General features: G+C 35.6%; 3 protein-coding genes across 4 annotated transcripts; 1 reads left to right on the top strand and 2 right to left on the bottom strand.

Annotated features, from left to right (window-relative positions):
• The first annotated feature begins 508 nt into the window (after nt 1-508).
• On the top strand, nt 509-2,829 carry LOC125219423 (protein N-lysine methyltransferase METTL21A). Its single transcript, XM_048121397.1, has 5 exons — nt 509-820; nt 1,754-1,896; nt 1,978-2,159; nt 2,277-2,390; nt 2,468-2,829. The coding sequence occupies exons 1-5, from the start codon at nt 587-589 to the stop codon at nt 2,593-2,595; spliced, it is 801 nt and encodes a 266-aa protein (XP_047977354.1). The 5' UTR covers nt 509-586; the 3' UTR covers nt 2,596-2,829.
• Nucleotides 2,830-3,180: 351 nt separating this feature from the next.
• Nucleotides 3,181-6,425, bottom strand: LOC125223853 (F-box protein SKIP16). Of its 2 annotated transcripts, none has more exons than XM_048127154.1 (5): nt 6,075-6,425; nt 5,020-5,742; nt 4,430-4,648; nt 4,203-4,309; nt 3,181-3,473 (listed from the first exon to the last, which is right to left on the bottom strand). In XM_048127154.1, the coding sequence occupies exons 1-5, from the start codon at nt 6,276-6,278 to the stop codon at nt 3,395-3,397; spliced, it is 1,332 nt and encodes a 443-aa protein (XP_047983111.1). In that variant the 5' UTR covers nt 6,279-6,425; the 3' UTR covers nt 3,181-3,394. The 2 variants fall into 2 exon arrangements, with proteins under 2 accessions (XP_047983111.1, XP_047983112.1); XM_048127155.1 differs by having other exon boundaries at nt 5,020-5,738; nt 6,075-6,201.
• Nucleotides 6,426-9,281: 2,856 nt separating this feature from the next.
• On the bottom strand, nt 9,282-15,491 carry LOC125219962 (3beta-hydroxysteroid-dehydrogenase/decarboxylase-like). The gene is made up of 12 exons (XM_048122063.1): nt 15,115-15,491; nt 14,453-14,542; nt 14,227-14,360; nt 13,976-14,146; nt 13,596-13,712; nt 13,431-13,510; nt 12,487-12,676; nt 11,287-11,404; nt 10,736-10,910; nt 10,251-10,407; nt 9,779-9,845; nt 9,282-9,691 (listed from the first exon to the last, which is right to left on the bottom strand). The coding sequence occupies exons 1-12, from the start codon at nt 15,350-15,352 to the stop codon at nt 9,510-9,512; spliced, it is 1,719 nt and encodes a 572-aa protein (XP_047978020.1). The 5' UTR covers nt 15,353-15,491; the 3' UTR covers nt 9,282-9,509.
• Nucleotides 15,492-17,295: the final 1,804 nt, after the last annotated feature.

Here is a 17,295-nt window from a genome sequence, read left to right as displayed (position 1 = left end):
GCCAAAAAAAAATGTTTTATTTATCTTAAGACGGAAATAATATTTAATATGAGACCTTTGTTTTCCAATATGTGATTTTATACTATAGATTTGTATTATGAAATAAGTAAAGAGAAAATATAGAATGATATTTTTATTTTAAATGTGTCATTATTTTTAGTAAGATAAAATGTTTCATTTTTAATATCACTATATCACAGGAAGTACTATATGCTAAAAGTGTAAAACACTAAACCATTGAATAGAAAAACAGTGTTTTTATATATTTAGTATTTTAAAAATAGCATATATTTTTATTGTGGTATGTCACTTAAAATTTTATACTCCTAGAATTCTAAATCTCGAAATTTTTTAATACAAATATATCACTCCTGCACAATATTTTATTTATCTTATATTGATAAAATTAATAATTTACATTATTCACTAAAGCGTATATAAATTAACATTCCTTATAATAAATCTGTTTTCTACAAAAATTGTTATTTTTAAGAATAAATGGAGCAGAAATGAAAAAATAGTGAAAACGAAAGGATTAATCTGACAATTGAAAATCAATCAACACTTTTCGAGGCTTCAACTACCGATGGCGGGAATAGCAGAGGAACCACCGGAGGAGGAGAACGTAGTGGCAGAGCTGGGGTTGTATAAGGGCCAAGTCAAATTAGTAATCGATTGTGAAGAAGAAATTATGCTGCTGTGGGCAATCCAGCAGCCCATCTTCTCCAAAAACAATGCTTTTGTGAGTCAATCATCTCTTCAACTCAAAATCGACGCTTGTGGCCGTTCTCTCTCCATTCTCCAGTCCCCATCTTCTCTGGTTCGGCTTCTTCTTCCTCTTCCTCTTCCTCTTTTATTTCTGTTACTGAGATTTTGTTTGAGGGCATTTTTAGGGCTCAATTCATGAAACTGTTTCTGTGATTTTTCATTTTGGGGTTTTAGGGCTCAATTCGCGATTTCTTTTTTTTTGGAATAATTTTTTCTACTCTAATACACCCAACTGAATTTATATAAATGTTTCTGGGGATTTTATCAATAATATACTCCCCTCAGTCTCATTTTTCCATTCTAGGCCGTCTGTCCGCGAAAATGAGTCTTATTTTTCCATTTTAGTCCGTCCATAAATATGAGTCCCAGTTCATTTTTACTATAAATGGTAATAGGTCTCAAATTTCACTAATTCGTTCTACTCACATTTCATTTATTACTAAAAGTATATATAAGTGGGTCATATTTCACTAACTTTATTTCACTCACTTTTCTTAACATTTCTTAAAACACGTGCCGCCAAGAAATGACTCTTATTGGCGGATGGAGGGAGTATGTGTCATTATACTATATCGCTCAATTGGGGAAACTAGTAAGCATATCGAAATTGGGGAAATAATACTCCCTCCGTCTCCTAAAAATAAGAATTTTTGAAACAAGATTTAATGCAAAATTGGTAAAATAAGAGAGATAGAAAGAAAAGTGTGATAGTGGAATATGGATCTGATAGAAAGAGATTTCCTAAAATAGGAAGTTTCAATTTTTAGGGGACGGACCAAAAAGAGAAAACTATTTTTAGGGGACAGAGGGAGTAAGTTTTTCCCTTTTCTAACCCTCCCTATTGGAAGCAGTTAACTACTGAACTGCCAACAAAGCTTCAATGTTTGCTCATGGCATATAATCACACATTGATCCAGATGTTTATTCTGGACTCATCAGTCCCTCAATTAATGAAATTCAAAAGCATTTCTATTTTCATCTGCAGGGCACTCCTGGAGTAACTGGGTCTGTGATGTGGGACAGTGGCATTATTCTTGGGAAGTTTCTAGAACACTCTGTTGAATCTGGAAAGATTTCGCTCCAAGGGAAGAATGTTGTTGAGTTGGGCTCCGGCTGTGGATTAGTCGGGTAAATTTCATCAGTTGTATTCGCTTTTTTGACACTTAGCAAGCTTAGTGAAACTTTTTGAGCCATGGTTTCAATTTTCAGCTGCATTGCTGCTTTATTAGGAGCTCATGCAATTCTGACCGACCTGCCTGATCGACTGAAGCTACTGAAAAAGAACGTTGAGACCAATCTCTATGGAGACATCCGAGGGTCTGCAAGAGTGGAAGAACTAACATGGGGAGATGATCTCGACAAGGATTTCACTGACCCTTCACCTGATTTTGGTTAGTACTCCCTCTATCCAATATATCTTGACTCACGACCTATGGCGTAAAGGGGTGTGTGAAAAATACTATCGTTGTAGAAAGAAAATTGCTGACTTCGGAAAACAATTATGACAGTGATTGGCTCAGATGTTGTATACAGCGAAGGAGCTGTGGTTGATCTGATGGAAACGCTTGTAGAACTTTGTGGGAAGCACACGACTGTCGTCTTGGCTGGGGAGCTTCGCAATGGTATTGCTCGGTTCCTATTATTTTTGTGACAGGTTCGGTAAACTGTCTCATGATTTTGGTTGATGTAATGTAAACAGATGCTATCCTGGAATACTTCTTGGAAGCTGCTCGTAAAGAATTCGTTGTTGGGCGAGTTGATGAAGGCCAATGGCATCCCGATTATCGCAGTTCCCGCGTTGCTATATATGTTTTGGTGAAGATATAGAGATATTGAAGAAGTCGTGTTAAGTCATATAGAAATTTACTTAAATTCTCCAAAGCTAGATGGCCTTTCAAATTTCGCAATCTTGTTCAATATTTAAATCCACATTTCATTATCCTCCTTTGCCATTCCATTCTCTCCAAACCAGTAGAACTATGCAATTTTTTTCCTCTTTTCAACTTGTAATTTTCAGCTGACTTAGAACTCATGAAGATAATGATTATTGGTATTTCGAAATTGTTAATTGGTTATTTCTAATGTAAGATTGCTATGTATGTAAGGATGAACTCCAATGACATAAAATCCATGACAATTATCACAACATTTTATATACACCATCTTTGTTTTCCTCTCGTTCTAGTAAAACGATATGATATATACCCCCGTTTCCATCTTAATAGAGACTTTTCATTTTCTGCACTCATTATTGTTGGTGGAGAATAATAAGTACCACCTTATTAGACAGAAAAGAATTCTAAAATTAAAAAATGCATATTCTCGTGGGACAGACTAAAAAGGAAAGAGTTGCATATTCTTGTGGGACGGAGCGAGTATATCTGTGTAACAGCAATGTGAAGCAAACAAGGCTAAACCAGGTGGCCAAATGGAGGACTTTTAGCCAAAAAGATATACTCCCCAAATGATGTAAGTATACTAAAAAGCAATTACACCATCATTCTACCAACAATCAAAATCACACATTCCTTACAAATAAAAAGGAAAAGGATACACCAAGCTTCAACAATGAAAGAATGTTGAGCATATCATATAACATAACAAAGTTGCATCGCAAGTATGTTCATCAGAATATGTAGTCTGGAAGCTGAAGGGGAAATCGAGCTACTTCCACGGGGAATGGGGCACCTTCTGGATCAACTAATCTGAAGACATAGTAACCAAACACCAACATTTTAAATTGTTGTTTTATTGAATATTACTTCAATTTCAAATTCTTGTAAGACTCTGTACACAAGTTGTTCAAGAAAATCTCTCATACTTTGAAGATCAAAGGATAGCTTTTCCATCCTTGTTTTCTTCTTTCTATCATCTTTCACATATTTTCTTATAGTTAAGCAAGCAAAAAATCTCCCTTCCGTAAAAAGATCAAAGGATGCTTTTGTAGCTACAAGAATGAGTAGAGCATAATTTTTCATTATGGGCTAATAATCTCTCCTTATGGAGAGGTCAAGGAGCAGAAGCAGACGTGTAAATCTTCCCTTTTTATCCAACTCTAGTTAAAGTCTTTTCAGATAATGCAAAAACATCAATAAAATCTCAGAAAAATTTATAACTGATGTGTCTCAGACTATAGAAACAAATGAAGTGGGAATGACAAAACCATCTAAATCTTTATGCTGGGATGATGATAGATGAGAAGACGTCGTGTGCACTCTATAGAAATGTCTAATCCACAAAATTGTACTCATTCTGTTCCGTGGTAGTTGAGTATTATTCCTTTTTTAGCAGTTCCACTATAGTGGAGTCATTTCTCATACTTTATTCTCTTTTCAATTAACTCACTAAACAACATTTTCTTAAATCCTGGACCAAAAAGATATGCCTCAACTACGGTGGGACGGAGGGAGTACTTGATAAGGATTATTGTGTACCTTCCGGGAACAAAAGTAAAAGAGCCTTCGACTGATCCTTTGGATGCACGTAGAGATGTACAACTCTCATAAACAAACTCTGCCTCACCAGGACGAAGTAGTGGAAACTGCAAGATACAATATGTAGAGCTAAAATATTTGCAAAATCTAGGCTGATAATTGAAGACACATGTACTCTATCATTTCTGGCATTGAAAGGGATCTCAAGAGCAATTGACAAAACCAACCTTCCCAATCACCGCTTCCCCATTTACATTAGAGACAATTGTATCATTAGCACGTATAATCCACTGTCTCCAATACAATTGGCAAGAACTGAAGGTCAACCCATTGATGACACAGCCATCGGGTGAAAGAGACATGCGAATTGAATATGCAAACAGAAACTTCTCTAATTCATCTTGGAGGTTGCTGAACTCAGGCAGAAATGCAGCAGAAGCACGAACCTTAAACAAAACGAGAAAATCATTAGCAAACTAACTAGCTAATCAGTGGTTGGTTATAGCAGTAATTACACATTCCAGCAAATCATGACTGTAAAGCATATTCAGCAGAGCTCAGCAAAACAACACTATACAAACACTCTAAATCATCCTTTTCAGTGAGTTTTTTTTATATCATGAACAGGACCATAGTGATTTAGCGAAATATAAAATCAAATGAATAAATGATAGTAGATTATTACACATCAATCAAAAACTATTTTTTATGCTAGAATGAAAACAGTTGCATTCTTCAGAATCCCATAAAAGGGGGAATTTTCCACACTAAACTGCAGCCAGGTTATTAGGGAACTATAATATATTTGATCAGCTACCTTAACACCATTTGTTATAGCAGACGTACAGAGGGGTGGCTCTTCCGGGAACAAATTGATACTTCGCATTTTCCTTTGTTGGCGAACTTTAATAATGCCCTCTTCCAACCGACGACCATGTTCTTCAAGCCACAAAAGCATGGCATCCTGCTGCTGGCTTCCTGATCGATCATGCACAGAACTGATCAATGTATCCGGAACACAAGGAAGCATCTCCCCATCCGTCACAAGATTCCTTGTGCCAACGAAAAGCTGGCCACTGCCACAGTTCAAAAAGAAAAGCTTTTCACTGTAAGTAGCAGAAGCTGCCACTACAATATACTTGGATCTACTGCTCAGCCCGATTTGATCCATAATACTCTTCGTGTCAAGTATGATTTGGCTCAAGGGTAACAAAAACACATTCACCAAGTGATCATATAGAGTGTAGCCACCAATTATACCCAATAAACTCGACGGCATCCCTCCACTCGAGCCCTCATCCGGTAGCTCTTGACCATCACAAAATCGGTAGAGCACCCTAGTAGGGAGAGGCAGTTTAACTTTCAAAGCCTTCTCAAAATCCTCAATCGCATCTTCTGATGCGCCTTTGCGCAGAGTTGGCAAAGCCTCCGGAAAGTTTACTGCCAACCATGCCTTAATTCTGCCCCAGCACCTTCTAACCCGTAAGACAAGTGGCCATGGATACATCGAAAAACTCTCCCGCCATGCTTGATAAGCTGCCTACACACAAAAGGCACAATTTTCTCCACTTCAAAATTATATAGAAAAAGGAACAAGCAGCAAATTCAAAATTCAAGCTAAACCTAGAAAACATTCATCGAAATTTTAATGAAGGGTATTCCTTTTGTTTTCAATAGAGCTATATAATGAAGGTATTCCTGCTTCATCAAAATACATTTTCATAAAAAAATCCCACTCATTTCCACCTAATCAGGAGCAAGCATCTTTATCAACCCAGTGACTCAAATTCACAAAAAAAGTAACTCAAAATTACAACTGAAGTAGGAAAAAAGTGGTAATAGATAAAATAAAAACCCAATTAAAAAAGGGACCTTGAATGAAGGGGCGGGATTGTCGTCAGGATCGAGAGGGGAGGTGAGATCGAGCTCGTGTGAGCAGAACTGGGCCCATAAGAGGTCATCGGAGGCCCAGGCGCGAAAGCGCTTGCCGAGGCAGGCGACGGCGGCGGCTTCGGTAGGGCCCGATTTGGAGAGGATAACATGCATCGCGAGGCCGCTTACGTTCTCCAAACCCATGGTTTTGGGCAATCGATTGGTTGAATTTGCAGGAAATCAAAAGGGGTCAATTGGGGGAGAAATACGGTGACTGTCTCTTTTTATGTTGGTGAAAATGATTTTAATTGAGGGCCTGGTTCTGGTCGTGTTCATGTCGCAATTCACACAATTTCTGATTTATTTTTAAACATTTACTAACTTATAATAATGATAATGGTGTTGCTCTCATTTTAACTAAGGAGTTGTTAGCGTTCATCACTCTATTGGGTATTGCCGCAGAAGCACGCGATCTCTAACGGAAGGCCCCTACTTCAATATTTTGGTTTTTTATAATTAGATTCATTTGGGAGTATTATGAAATTGAGTATTGGAATTATAATCTACTACTCCCTCCGTATGTCTCTCAGTCACTTTTGCGCACTCGTTTTGTAAAAATGATAATAAATAGTTTAAGTGGAGAAATGGTAAAGTAAGAGAGATAATAACTTATATAAGACTTTTCTCAACATTATTCTCTCACTTACTTTACCATTTCCCCACTTTAACTATTTATTATTATTTTTACAAAATGAGTGTACAAAAGTGACCGAGACTCCTAATGACGGACGGAAGGAGTATAAAATATAGTGGTACTATATATTTAAAATTAATTACAATTTCAATTTTTTTAATTCTATAATTTAATTTTATATTAAAAACTATTGAAATTCTAAATAGGTATAAAATTAACCAAAGTATCCTACAAAGAGACTCCCGAGAGCCATAAGTATTAAAGGAACATCTTCCTGTATCACACACAATACAAACAAACATAGTATACGCACTGCACATAACTCACATGCAAACATAACTCGCATGCACACAACACACTACATATATATACATTGCGCGCGTGCACACACATTGACACACACGATACATACCATATAGACAACACATATTGCTGCATATACACACATGACACGCACGCACACAATACTCACATAGCATTCACACACTCACAATTCACAAATACATATAGTTTACACAATACACATAGCATGCACACACACAACACACACTCTATACACATGTAGTGCACACATAATACAAACTATTATAACACATGGTACATACACAACATATATTATAAGCACACAACATACACAATTATGAGTGAAAAATAAAATACCGAAATATTGGTATATCGAACTTATAGTACTGATAAATGCCAAAAATATCAATTTTATTGTGTTACATACTTCCTCTGTCCCACTATAAGTGATGCGCTTCTTTTCGGCCGTTGTTTTGTGAAGATGATAATAAGTAGTTAAAGTGAAGAGAAAGTAAAGTAAGAAAAAATAATATAGCAGAAACGTATGTTAGTTAAATTAAACATAGTATAAATTGTTTTACAATGAATCGCACACACAGCCGCTATATATATATATATATATATTATATAGCAATGAAAAGTGTATGTGTTTAACAAGTACTCCTGCCAACTTATGTAACAATTCTCGTGCTTCTATTTTTTAGTTAAAATCTCTATTTTATAAATACAAAATTAATAACAGATCTTTAAATATATTCATATATATGCCCCACGACCCACACTAATAATTCTAGCACTTGATTGCTTGAGTTTGATGTAACATTCTATAGAATCACATAAAAATTCTAAGAATTGAAAAAAGAGAGTTGAGTACGACCTGTTGACATCGATTTCTTAGATTTGAACATGTATTAATCACACTATTGATTAGGACGGTTTAACATACGACTTCAATTGTTGAAAAAGAAAATGTAACAACCTTGAGAAGAAGAAAAATTGGACCATAATTTGTCTATAAGAGCGAGTTACTGGGCATATATACGACGATTTTTTGAAAGACGAAAAAAATAATACAAACTTCATTCCAACCTATGAAAGACGTATTCATTTTTCGGATTCTCAGTCAAGTTGATTCATTTCCTTTCAATAGGGAAAAGAAAATTTCAATAGTAGCTTCGATGATAATAGGATTCCTTGTCCGCTTCAAGCTATTCCACTTTACCTACACACACATTTCATTATTCATGTGTAAATAAGAATAAGACTCATGGAAATTAGTAGTACTTTTTTTTTCTACTATTAAATAATCTAAAACATCATTTATTTTCACTCAACTGTACATATTTAGTTGTACCAAACCCTATTTGGCCACGTAGAGTATCATTAATTGACATCAATGAGCCACGACTTTGACAGAATTATTTGATAGTAACATGTTCCAATATGTTCTAGGCCTTTGACTATCAAGATTGTTATCTTCCAAAAATCACTGTATCATCCAATTAGGAAGCGGACAAACCAAATCTGATTTAAATATTTATTTACATGCATAACCTTGCACACATCAAGGTTATGAGTAAATCTGGTTGTACGTATGGCGTGTCCTTGATCTCCACCGTTGAAAGTCATCCCCATCTCACAAGTCACAAATAAAGATAATTTTTATTTTTTAGTTATATTTGTGAGTTTGGTTGGATTGATAGTTTTGTCTAATGTCCACCTATAGATCCTTTGAGTTGTCTATAGACTCCAAAAATTATCATAATCAATATTGAGTCAAGATAGCATAATTTTGCAACTGCCAAAATTTCCTCTTTTTTATTCGAAATTAAAATAGAATATCTTGATACCATATCATAAGCTCCTTCACTTGTCATTCATTTAAAATGAAAACACTTTTTCAATTATGAATAGTTTTACTAACGTTTAATCAGACTTGAAAGACCTTGATCACTTACTTTAGTCTTTCCACTTTAACCTTTAACACATCAATTTCTTACATCTCATGCCTAAAAGAAATGTCTCAACTACCTTGGAATGGAGGGAGTAATACAAAAGTGTGTACACATTGCAAGTGTCGCCTGTTGCGCATCACACATGGGTTGATCAAATAAAAATAGAACTTGGTGCAAACAAATCTATAATAAACTCATTCATGATTCGAAATCCATGCATTCATATGATCAATTCAAATAGAGGCCAAGAGCATAAAAAAATAACTATTTGTGTCATTCACACTATTTGCAACACATTTCCAAAGAAATATACTACCAGCACCTCAAATTAGAGCAAGAGATGCAAATCTTAGGTATCTATGGTGGTAGTATATCATCGTAATAATGTAAAGAATTTACACTACATATCTACAAAAATGATTATAGAGTTACAGCTTAAGATTACAAAAAGACAGGGACAACGAAGATCTTATTGCCTGCCATCTAACAACCTACATTTAGATCCCTTCTCGTCAAAGGATTATAGCTAGAGTTAGGTTTTGGCAATTTGCTAGCCAGCAAGATAGTTAACTTACTGGCAATCGTGTATACAATTACTGCTATCTCGTCTATTTTTTCCTCGTATTGTTCGTACACGAAACACAAACTGAACACAAAGACCAAAGCTGCAGTTGATTGACCATGAACAGAAATCATTATAGGATATCAAAATTCAAAAACCAACATCAAGCGTAGTTAATCAAAAGACATACCAATACCAATGGCCTGGACCAAGTACTGGGAAACAATCCACTTGAAAACATACATGAAACACGCAACCTGTAATAGACAGAAAAATAATCTTCATAACAATATCATAAGAAAACTATTTTTGGACAAAACAATACAAATATCCACTTGTCTTAAATGTTTTACGTTGGCAATACATTGGAGATTACAAAAAAGGACATAAAACAGGAAAGATTACTCTAAGCAATATATATATGTGCCTCGTCAGTTATATGAGCAACTTCCAGATCACAAGCAATCAAATAAGAAACAATCAACATGAGCAGTCCAGGAACAAATGAAGCTCCTAGATGAAAAGGCTGTTACCAAATGCTTATTCAAGAAAGCATGGCAATTTGAAAAATATCAACTACCATTCAATGTTCAAATCATTCTACTTCAAATGTGAAAGCTTACAAACCACCTCAAATTAGGACAAGTTCAGCAATTACATACCTTAAAAAAGATAAACCAATCTTCTCCTTGAGCCAATGACTTGATTAGGAATTCCACCTTATCCCACATGCATTTCATCGCGAAGAAAAGGCTTCTCACATCAACTTCTGAGATCTCAAAACATGATGATGGTAATCTAGGAATTGTGGATCCATATCTGTAGTATATGTGTAGTAAATAATCCAACATGGATTCAACAAAAAACAAAGACTTCTCACATCAACTAGGAATTACACAATAGTGCCAAGTGTTTTTTTAAGAGTAGAAAATAATGTAACCTGCCAATCGATCAGATGCAGTTGTTTAATTCAGAAAAAGTCTAAAAACAAAGTATAATAATGAACACAGGATGGACATTGCTACAGAATTATATTTAGTATGCATATCATTAAAACAGCAGCACAGAACAACCCCATATGCAAGAGAAGAAACTAGCAGAAGGGTATCTAACGTGCATAGAAAAAGGATAGTTACATTTAACTTACACAGATGATGATAGAACATGGTGCCCACAAAGCAACACGATGGTTAGCAGCAGCAGTAGGGAAAGAGATGAAATAAAAGTATACCCAGACAGGAAAAACCAGTGATACATAAAACCAAGCAATGCAAAACATATAAAGGTCTTCTTCTCATCACGCCACAGCAAAATATCTGCAACTGCAGCAAAATAGCACAGCATCACCAAAGTGACAAAAATAACTGAAAAACATTACCCAAAAACTCTTTTTGGAATAAATAAGTGGGGTTGCATTCTATGCAAAGCTTAATCAAGGCACATACTAGGACAAATTGAGATATTTCAGCTCACAGAAGAAAAAGAAGTTCGTATGCTAACCATTGAGCCATAGATTCAACTAGTGAATCGCATTTAAATAATGATAGACGTTCAATTGAATTAGCAAGGTCATTGATTAAAAGGGATTTCAAGTTCCAAAAACCATCTAATGGAATAGACATATTGGAGAAATCTCCAAGTCGAGAAAAAAAATATATGACTGCGCTGCAATACCAAGGACTGGAATATAGAACCAACCTTGTACACCGCCTAACTGCTTTTCTATTTTGGATGGTTCATCGCTGCATCCGTATCTCATAAAAGCTGGCTCTACGGCCAAATTGGAAAATGAATCAACAGTTAGTCTCATCGCTTCCTGTGAAAAACAAGTCAACAAGCCCCACTTTAATGTATTTATTTGGTGCTCAACTGTACTCAGACTTGGGATGTGAACTTCCCAAGCTACTGGACAAACGACAAGTTGATAAAATAAATTGTTAAACAGGAAATCTTCATTATACAAACCATAATAAGCAAGAAAAACTATACATAATAGTTCACAAAGCTCTATCTTCTATATGTGATGACAAATAAAAGAGTGACTTAAAGAATAGTAGTTCAACTTCAAAATTTTCAGCCTGATGTTAGTCCTGTAAAGGAAAACTACCAACCTATCACAAATTTTTACAACAACTTGCTTAGAGAAACAATGAACTTAGTCTAGCTCTATAGATACATGCATATGTAATGAGGTTTGTATCTTTAAGGTCATAACTTATTCAAGGCTTTCAAGCTTGCTCCTTGGCAACCAAATGTTCTGTTCTTACTATAAAGAGGAAGGTTTCCATGTTTTTTAAGTGTATTGAGCTATAGGATCCAGATACACCGTCAGAGTCTTGCATGCAGCCATCTCTTAAGAGTATATTAAGATGGTCAAATCATGCACTCAGCACCTATGTTGGTGTCGATATCCATCTCAATACACTTCTTGCAAACAATTGGACGCACTCATAGGTTACTCGCCACCATAATCAGTCATCAGTATGGAGAAGAGTACACAACAGCAGAACATGGAATAACTTGACTATCCTGTTGAAGAAATTAACAGTGGGGACTTGCTGACAACATGTACAAGTCCCCTTGCCAAGCAAGAATTATTCTTTGAGAGAGTTTTAAATCCATCCTACTTTTCCCCATATCAACTGGGATTACTTTTTCATCTAATGGTTTTACATACAAACTTGTTGACATCTGCAATTCATATGGATAAGACCAAGCCAACCTTCACAAGTTCAAGCCAACATTGTTTGAGCAGTAAAGCTAATATATAGCTTGCACTTAGCTCTTCTAGGTAGTAGGTACTTCAAACGAGAATAAGAAAAGAAAATTTCTTCTTAATACAAATTATAGTAGGAGATATACTACTAGTTTTTAATGAGAGAGAATGGAAAAATTTACCTTCTGGGAAACAACTGGTGAGTACTTAATATGTTCCTGAGCAGCAAGACAACTAAATGTCCTTGTGCATGAAGCTAACTTGTAAATAGAGATGGATGGATCAAGCCTTTTGGAATCTGACTTCCGATGAAGCAATTTTATAAAAGAAAATATATGCTCAGATATGTGAGTCGGGATATTAATGAAAGGCCTGCAACCAGATATGTACAAATGCAAGTGATCAAATAATGAGAGCATTCAGCCCAACTGATGACCAAGAGGGACAACAAATTGGATAATAAATGGCAACACAAGCAATACAATGAAACATCAAGAAAAGAGGTTGTCCATATATATCGCTCCAAGAAAACACCTACAGTTTCACTTTCTCATTATGAACAATGGGGTAAGGGAATAGGGGATAAATATAAGGTGGAGGCCAGGACTTCCATCTCTGACAGCTAGCAGATAAAAGAAAGGGACATAGAAATGTAAAAAGGTGTGACACATTAATTTTGAAAATTATTCATATTATTAACTGAAAAAGTTCCATTCTCCTTCCAAGTGTAGTCACTCATCCGGATGCTAGACCTTTCGTATCAAGGTGAAGTTGTTATCTTAGAAAACTTGCTCGATAACAACGTTAATTGTTCAAAGCCAACAGATTAAAGATGATGGTCTAACAGTCCACATAAGACTTATTCTCTTGCGATGGTCATATTTTCTGTGAATGTAGGAAATGAAGGTCTAACAGTCCATTCTCCCTGTTTAAATTTTTTAATATTTAGAAGGATTGTAAGATCCAAGACCATTTATATATTGTCTAAAGGGAGCATCCTAGTTTGTAAAAAGCCTCAATGTATCTATGAGACAGGTGAAGAAATGCATACTCATCATAGAACTGAAGAAGAAATGAACCTTTCTGGAAAGTTCGTAGCATCTAACATTCAATGAGAGAATATTACCTCGGGTAGCCTAAGCGCTCTAGGAAATTAAATGCAAATTCTCGAATATTCACTGGCTCCAGATTCGTTATAAAGAAGGCCTGCAATATATTTCAGCAGAAAATATTCTTTCACAACAAGTGAGAGTGATTGACAGAAAAAAGAACAGCTCAGTTTTGAGCATACCTTGCCAGACACGGTATCCATCTGAGCACCCAGAGATTCTTCAGCACAGATGTGGGCATGAGCAACATTATCAATATACGTGAAGTCCGACAGATTGTTTCCACTTCCTATAATAAACTGAAATGAGAAAGCCTATTACTAATTCTAAAAAATACATACCTAACTCAGTTAATAAATAAAACATGCGACAAAGGAAAAACGGATAAAATATTATGAATAATTTTCCAATATAGCTAGCAGAAGCATGCATTTGATCACTCAGTAGTCAAATGATCTAGAGAAACACATGGCATCTACTTAATGAAGAACTAAACAGAAAATAAAAGATAAATGATAATCTTTTTGCGAATCTTTGTGAGATAGCAATGTAGCTTCCGCACCTTATCCCAATTGGATTTTACCATATTCACCAGCAAGGGAATGAGTTGTGGATCTCCAGGTCCAAATACATTACAAGGACGAATTGCACAAGTTAAGAGGTCGTCAATGCCATTTGCAGACAATATCAGCGCCTCAGCTTGAGTCCTAAGGTCAGCAACCATATCCCAGAACTGCAGGATAGAGTTCATGACAAATGTGAGAGAGATGGAGAGAGTAAAAGAAAGCCTCAGAGTTTCAGTAAGACACATACTTGCCCAGAATATGGCAAGGATTCATCTCCGCCACATATGTCATGGACCTCATCAAAAACTACATCAGCAGAACTATTGTATATTAGCCGTTTAATTCCGCATTCTCGACAAGCCTTCACTACATTCTTTACACCTGAGGAGTTGTGGCAAATAAGGACATCAGAACAAGATGAAATGCCAGGAAACCACATTAATTATTCTATTACCTGCTAAATCAGAAATTACCTTGAACGATTACTTTGTAGCAAAGATAAAAATCTTGGGGAAATAAATCCATAGAGTCAGTAAAAAATACAACTGATACCCCTCTCAAAGCTGCACAGATATGACAAGATGTTACTAAGCTACAACATTAGACCAATGGAAGTTCTAGCTTTTCAAAACTACAAAGATGCATTAGCATAAGAAATTGTCAAATGAGAACATAGATAAAATATAAAGCAAGGCAAAACTGTATCTAAAATAAGTTACTAAACTTACTGAAAGAAATAAATAAAAGCAATCACCAATTATTGCTTCCAGTAGATTTCTCTCTGGAGATCCTGATCAAAATTTTCATGTCCATTTTATTGTAAGTAAATTGAATATAACAGTAAAGTATAGTCATCTTTCTATCCCAACGTATGCACCAAATTCAACAGCTTAACTACATACTAATTTATAAGTAGAGTTAATTCCGAAACATCCTATGCTGAATTTCGATTTTCGATACCATCAACATATATCCATCCAAACTCCACATATAATCGCATCGATCATACTTATACAGCCATGCAGGTTCAATTAACGATCAAAACTAATCACTTCAAAGAATAATTCCACACTCATCCACTAAGTACTCCACGTTTCCAACATTGCACATCACAATTGAAGCTCTGAATGAGTACCTTCCACGATTTGAGATTTATCGCGCACATCAACCTGGAAATAAGCGGCGCGGCCGGATGCGATCGCATCGGTCAGGAGCGGCTCCGACGGCTTGAGCTCCGGAGACTTGTGAGAATCGGCGACTCGGACGTTCCAATTACCGAGTTTGAGGAGACGATCCACCAATGCGCGGCCGATAAATCCCCGGCCGCCCAATACGACGCAGGTTTTCGAGTGTTTGCCGCTTTCTTTCGGCATTTTCGAGGAATCGGCCGCGGATGAGAGAGATGAGGAGATTGGAGGGGGGCGTGGGGAAGGGATGGATCTTGTGCTGTGGCCTCCGCCGGAATCAAGTGGTCACTCGACTGAACTTTTCTTTCTCTATTGAAGTTTTTCTCTTTTGCAATACTGTTACTGCTACAATTTTAGCAGCTCCGGATCACCAAATGCATTCCCTAATTCATCTCCTACCTCACCCCTCACAAACATATTATATTATAGTGGGGTACACTCTCATGTATGTGAGGGATCGAGTACGAGATGAATTAGAAAATGCATTAGGAGATCCGGATTGCAATTTTAGTTTGACTAATTTATTTGTGAAAATAATTATCGGTTACAAATTTTTTGAGTTGATCAACTTTTTGGCTAATCCAGGTTTTTTAAAGCATTTTTAAGTTCCTCTTAAATTGAAGTTTTATATTCCCTCAGTCTCATCTCAAGTGATTTGATTTCTTTTTTATCATTATTTTGTAAATATGATAATAAGTAGTTAAAGTGAAAGAGAAAGTAAAGAAAGAGAGATAATATAGAAAAGAGTCGTATCTATATTATTCTCTTACTTTACTTTACTTTCTCCCCTACTTTAATTATTTATTATCATTTTTCTCAACCACTTACCAAGAAAAATCAATCATTTTAGATAAGACGGACAGAGTAATATTATAATCCACAATCATATACCAACTTCATTAGATTTGTGCATGAAGTCATTCTATAAATATATCCAACAAATAAAAATATTTTCCTAACAGTTGTTTAGGCTCCGTTTGGTACACGAAATTTAAATTGGAATTGAATTAGAATTGGAATTTTATGGAATTGAATTGGAAGGATTCTAATTCAATTCCAAATCCTATGTTTGGTAAAGTGAAGTAATTGATATGAAATTGAATTTGAATAATTGTGCACACACACTGTACACACACACAAAATACACACTCGCACATACTTCACTCAAAATACACATACTATACACACACACCGCACACACTACACACACTGCACACACTATACACACTACACACATTTCACACACTATTCACGTTTCACACGCTACACACACTACACACATTTCATACACTTGGCATGCTACACAAATTTCACACATTTCACACACAACACACGCTACACAAATTTCACACACAACACACGCTACACAAATTTCACACACTACATAAATTTCACACACTACACACACTTCACACATTTCACACACTGCACAAATTTCACACATTGCACACAATACACAAATTTCACACACTAACATTTCAAGCATCCGATTTTTGGATATTTTTTTTCAGTTTTAGATTTTTTTCTGATCCAAATAAAATAAACTGAAATTTTCCAAAAGTTTAAACTAAACCAAATTTGAAATTTTAGTTTGTGAATAGTGTGTGTATTTTTTGGGTATAGTGTGCGTAGTGTGTGTATTTTGTGTAAAATTTGTGTTATGTGTGTAGTATGTGCATTTATGCATATAGTGTATGTAGCGTGTGTATTTTGTGTAGTGTTGGTATAGTATGAAATGTGTGAAATTTATGTAGTGTGTGAAATGTGTCTAGTGTGTGTAGTATGTGAAATGTGTGAAATTTGTGTAGTGTTTGAAATGTGTGTAGTGTGTGTGAAATTTGTAAAACGTGTGTAGTGTGTGAAATTTGTGTAGTCTAGAGATGTGTGAAATGTGTGGTGTGTGTAGTGTGTGAAATGTGTGTTGTGTGTGAAATGCATATAGTGTGTGAAATTTATGTATATGTGTGGAATGCGGGAAATGTGTGAAATTTGTGTAGTGTGTGAAGTGTGTGAAATGTGTATAGTGCGTGTAGTGTGTGAAACGTGTGAAATGTGTGTGTGTAGTGTGTGTGAAATGTGTGTAGTGTGTGAAATTTGTGTGTTGTGTGTAGTGTGTGAAACGTGTGAAG

The sequence above is a fragment of the Salvia hispanica genome, chromosome 4 (genome assembly GCF_023119035.1).
Source record: "Salvia hispanica cultivar TCC Black 2014 chromosome 4, UniMelb_Shisp_WGS_1.0, whole genome shotgun sequence".
NCBI classification, from domain to species: Eukaryota; Viridiplantae; Streptophyta; class Magnoliopsida; order Lamiales; family Lamiaceae; genus Salvia; species Salvia hispanica.
This window is presented reverse-complemented; position numbering and strand designations above follow the sequence as displayed.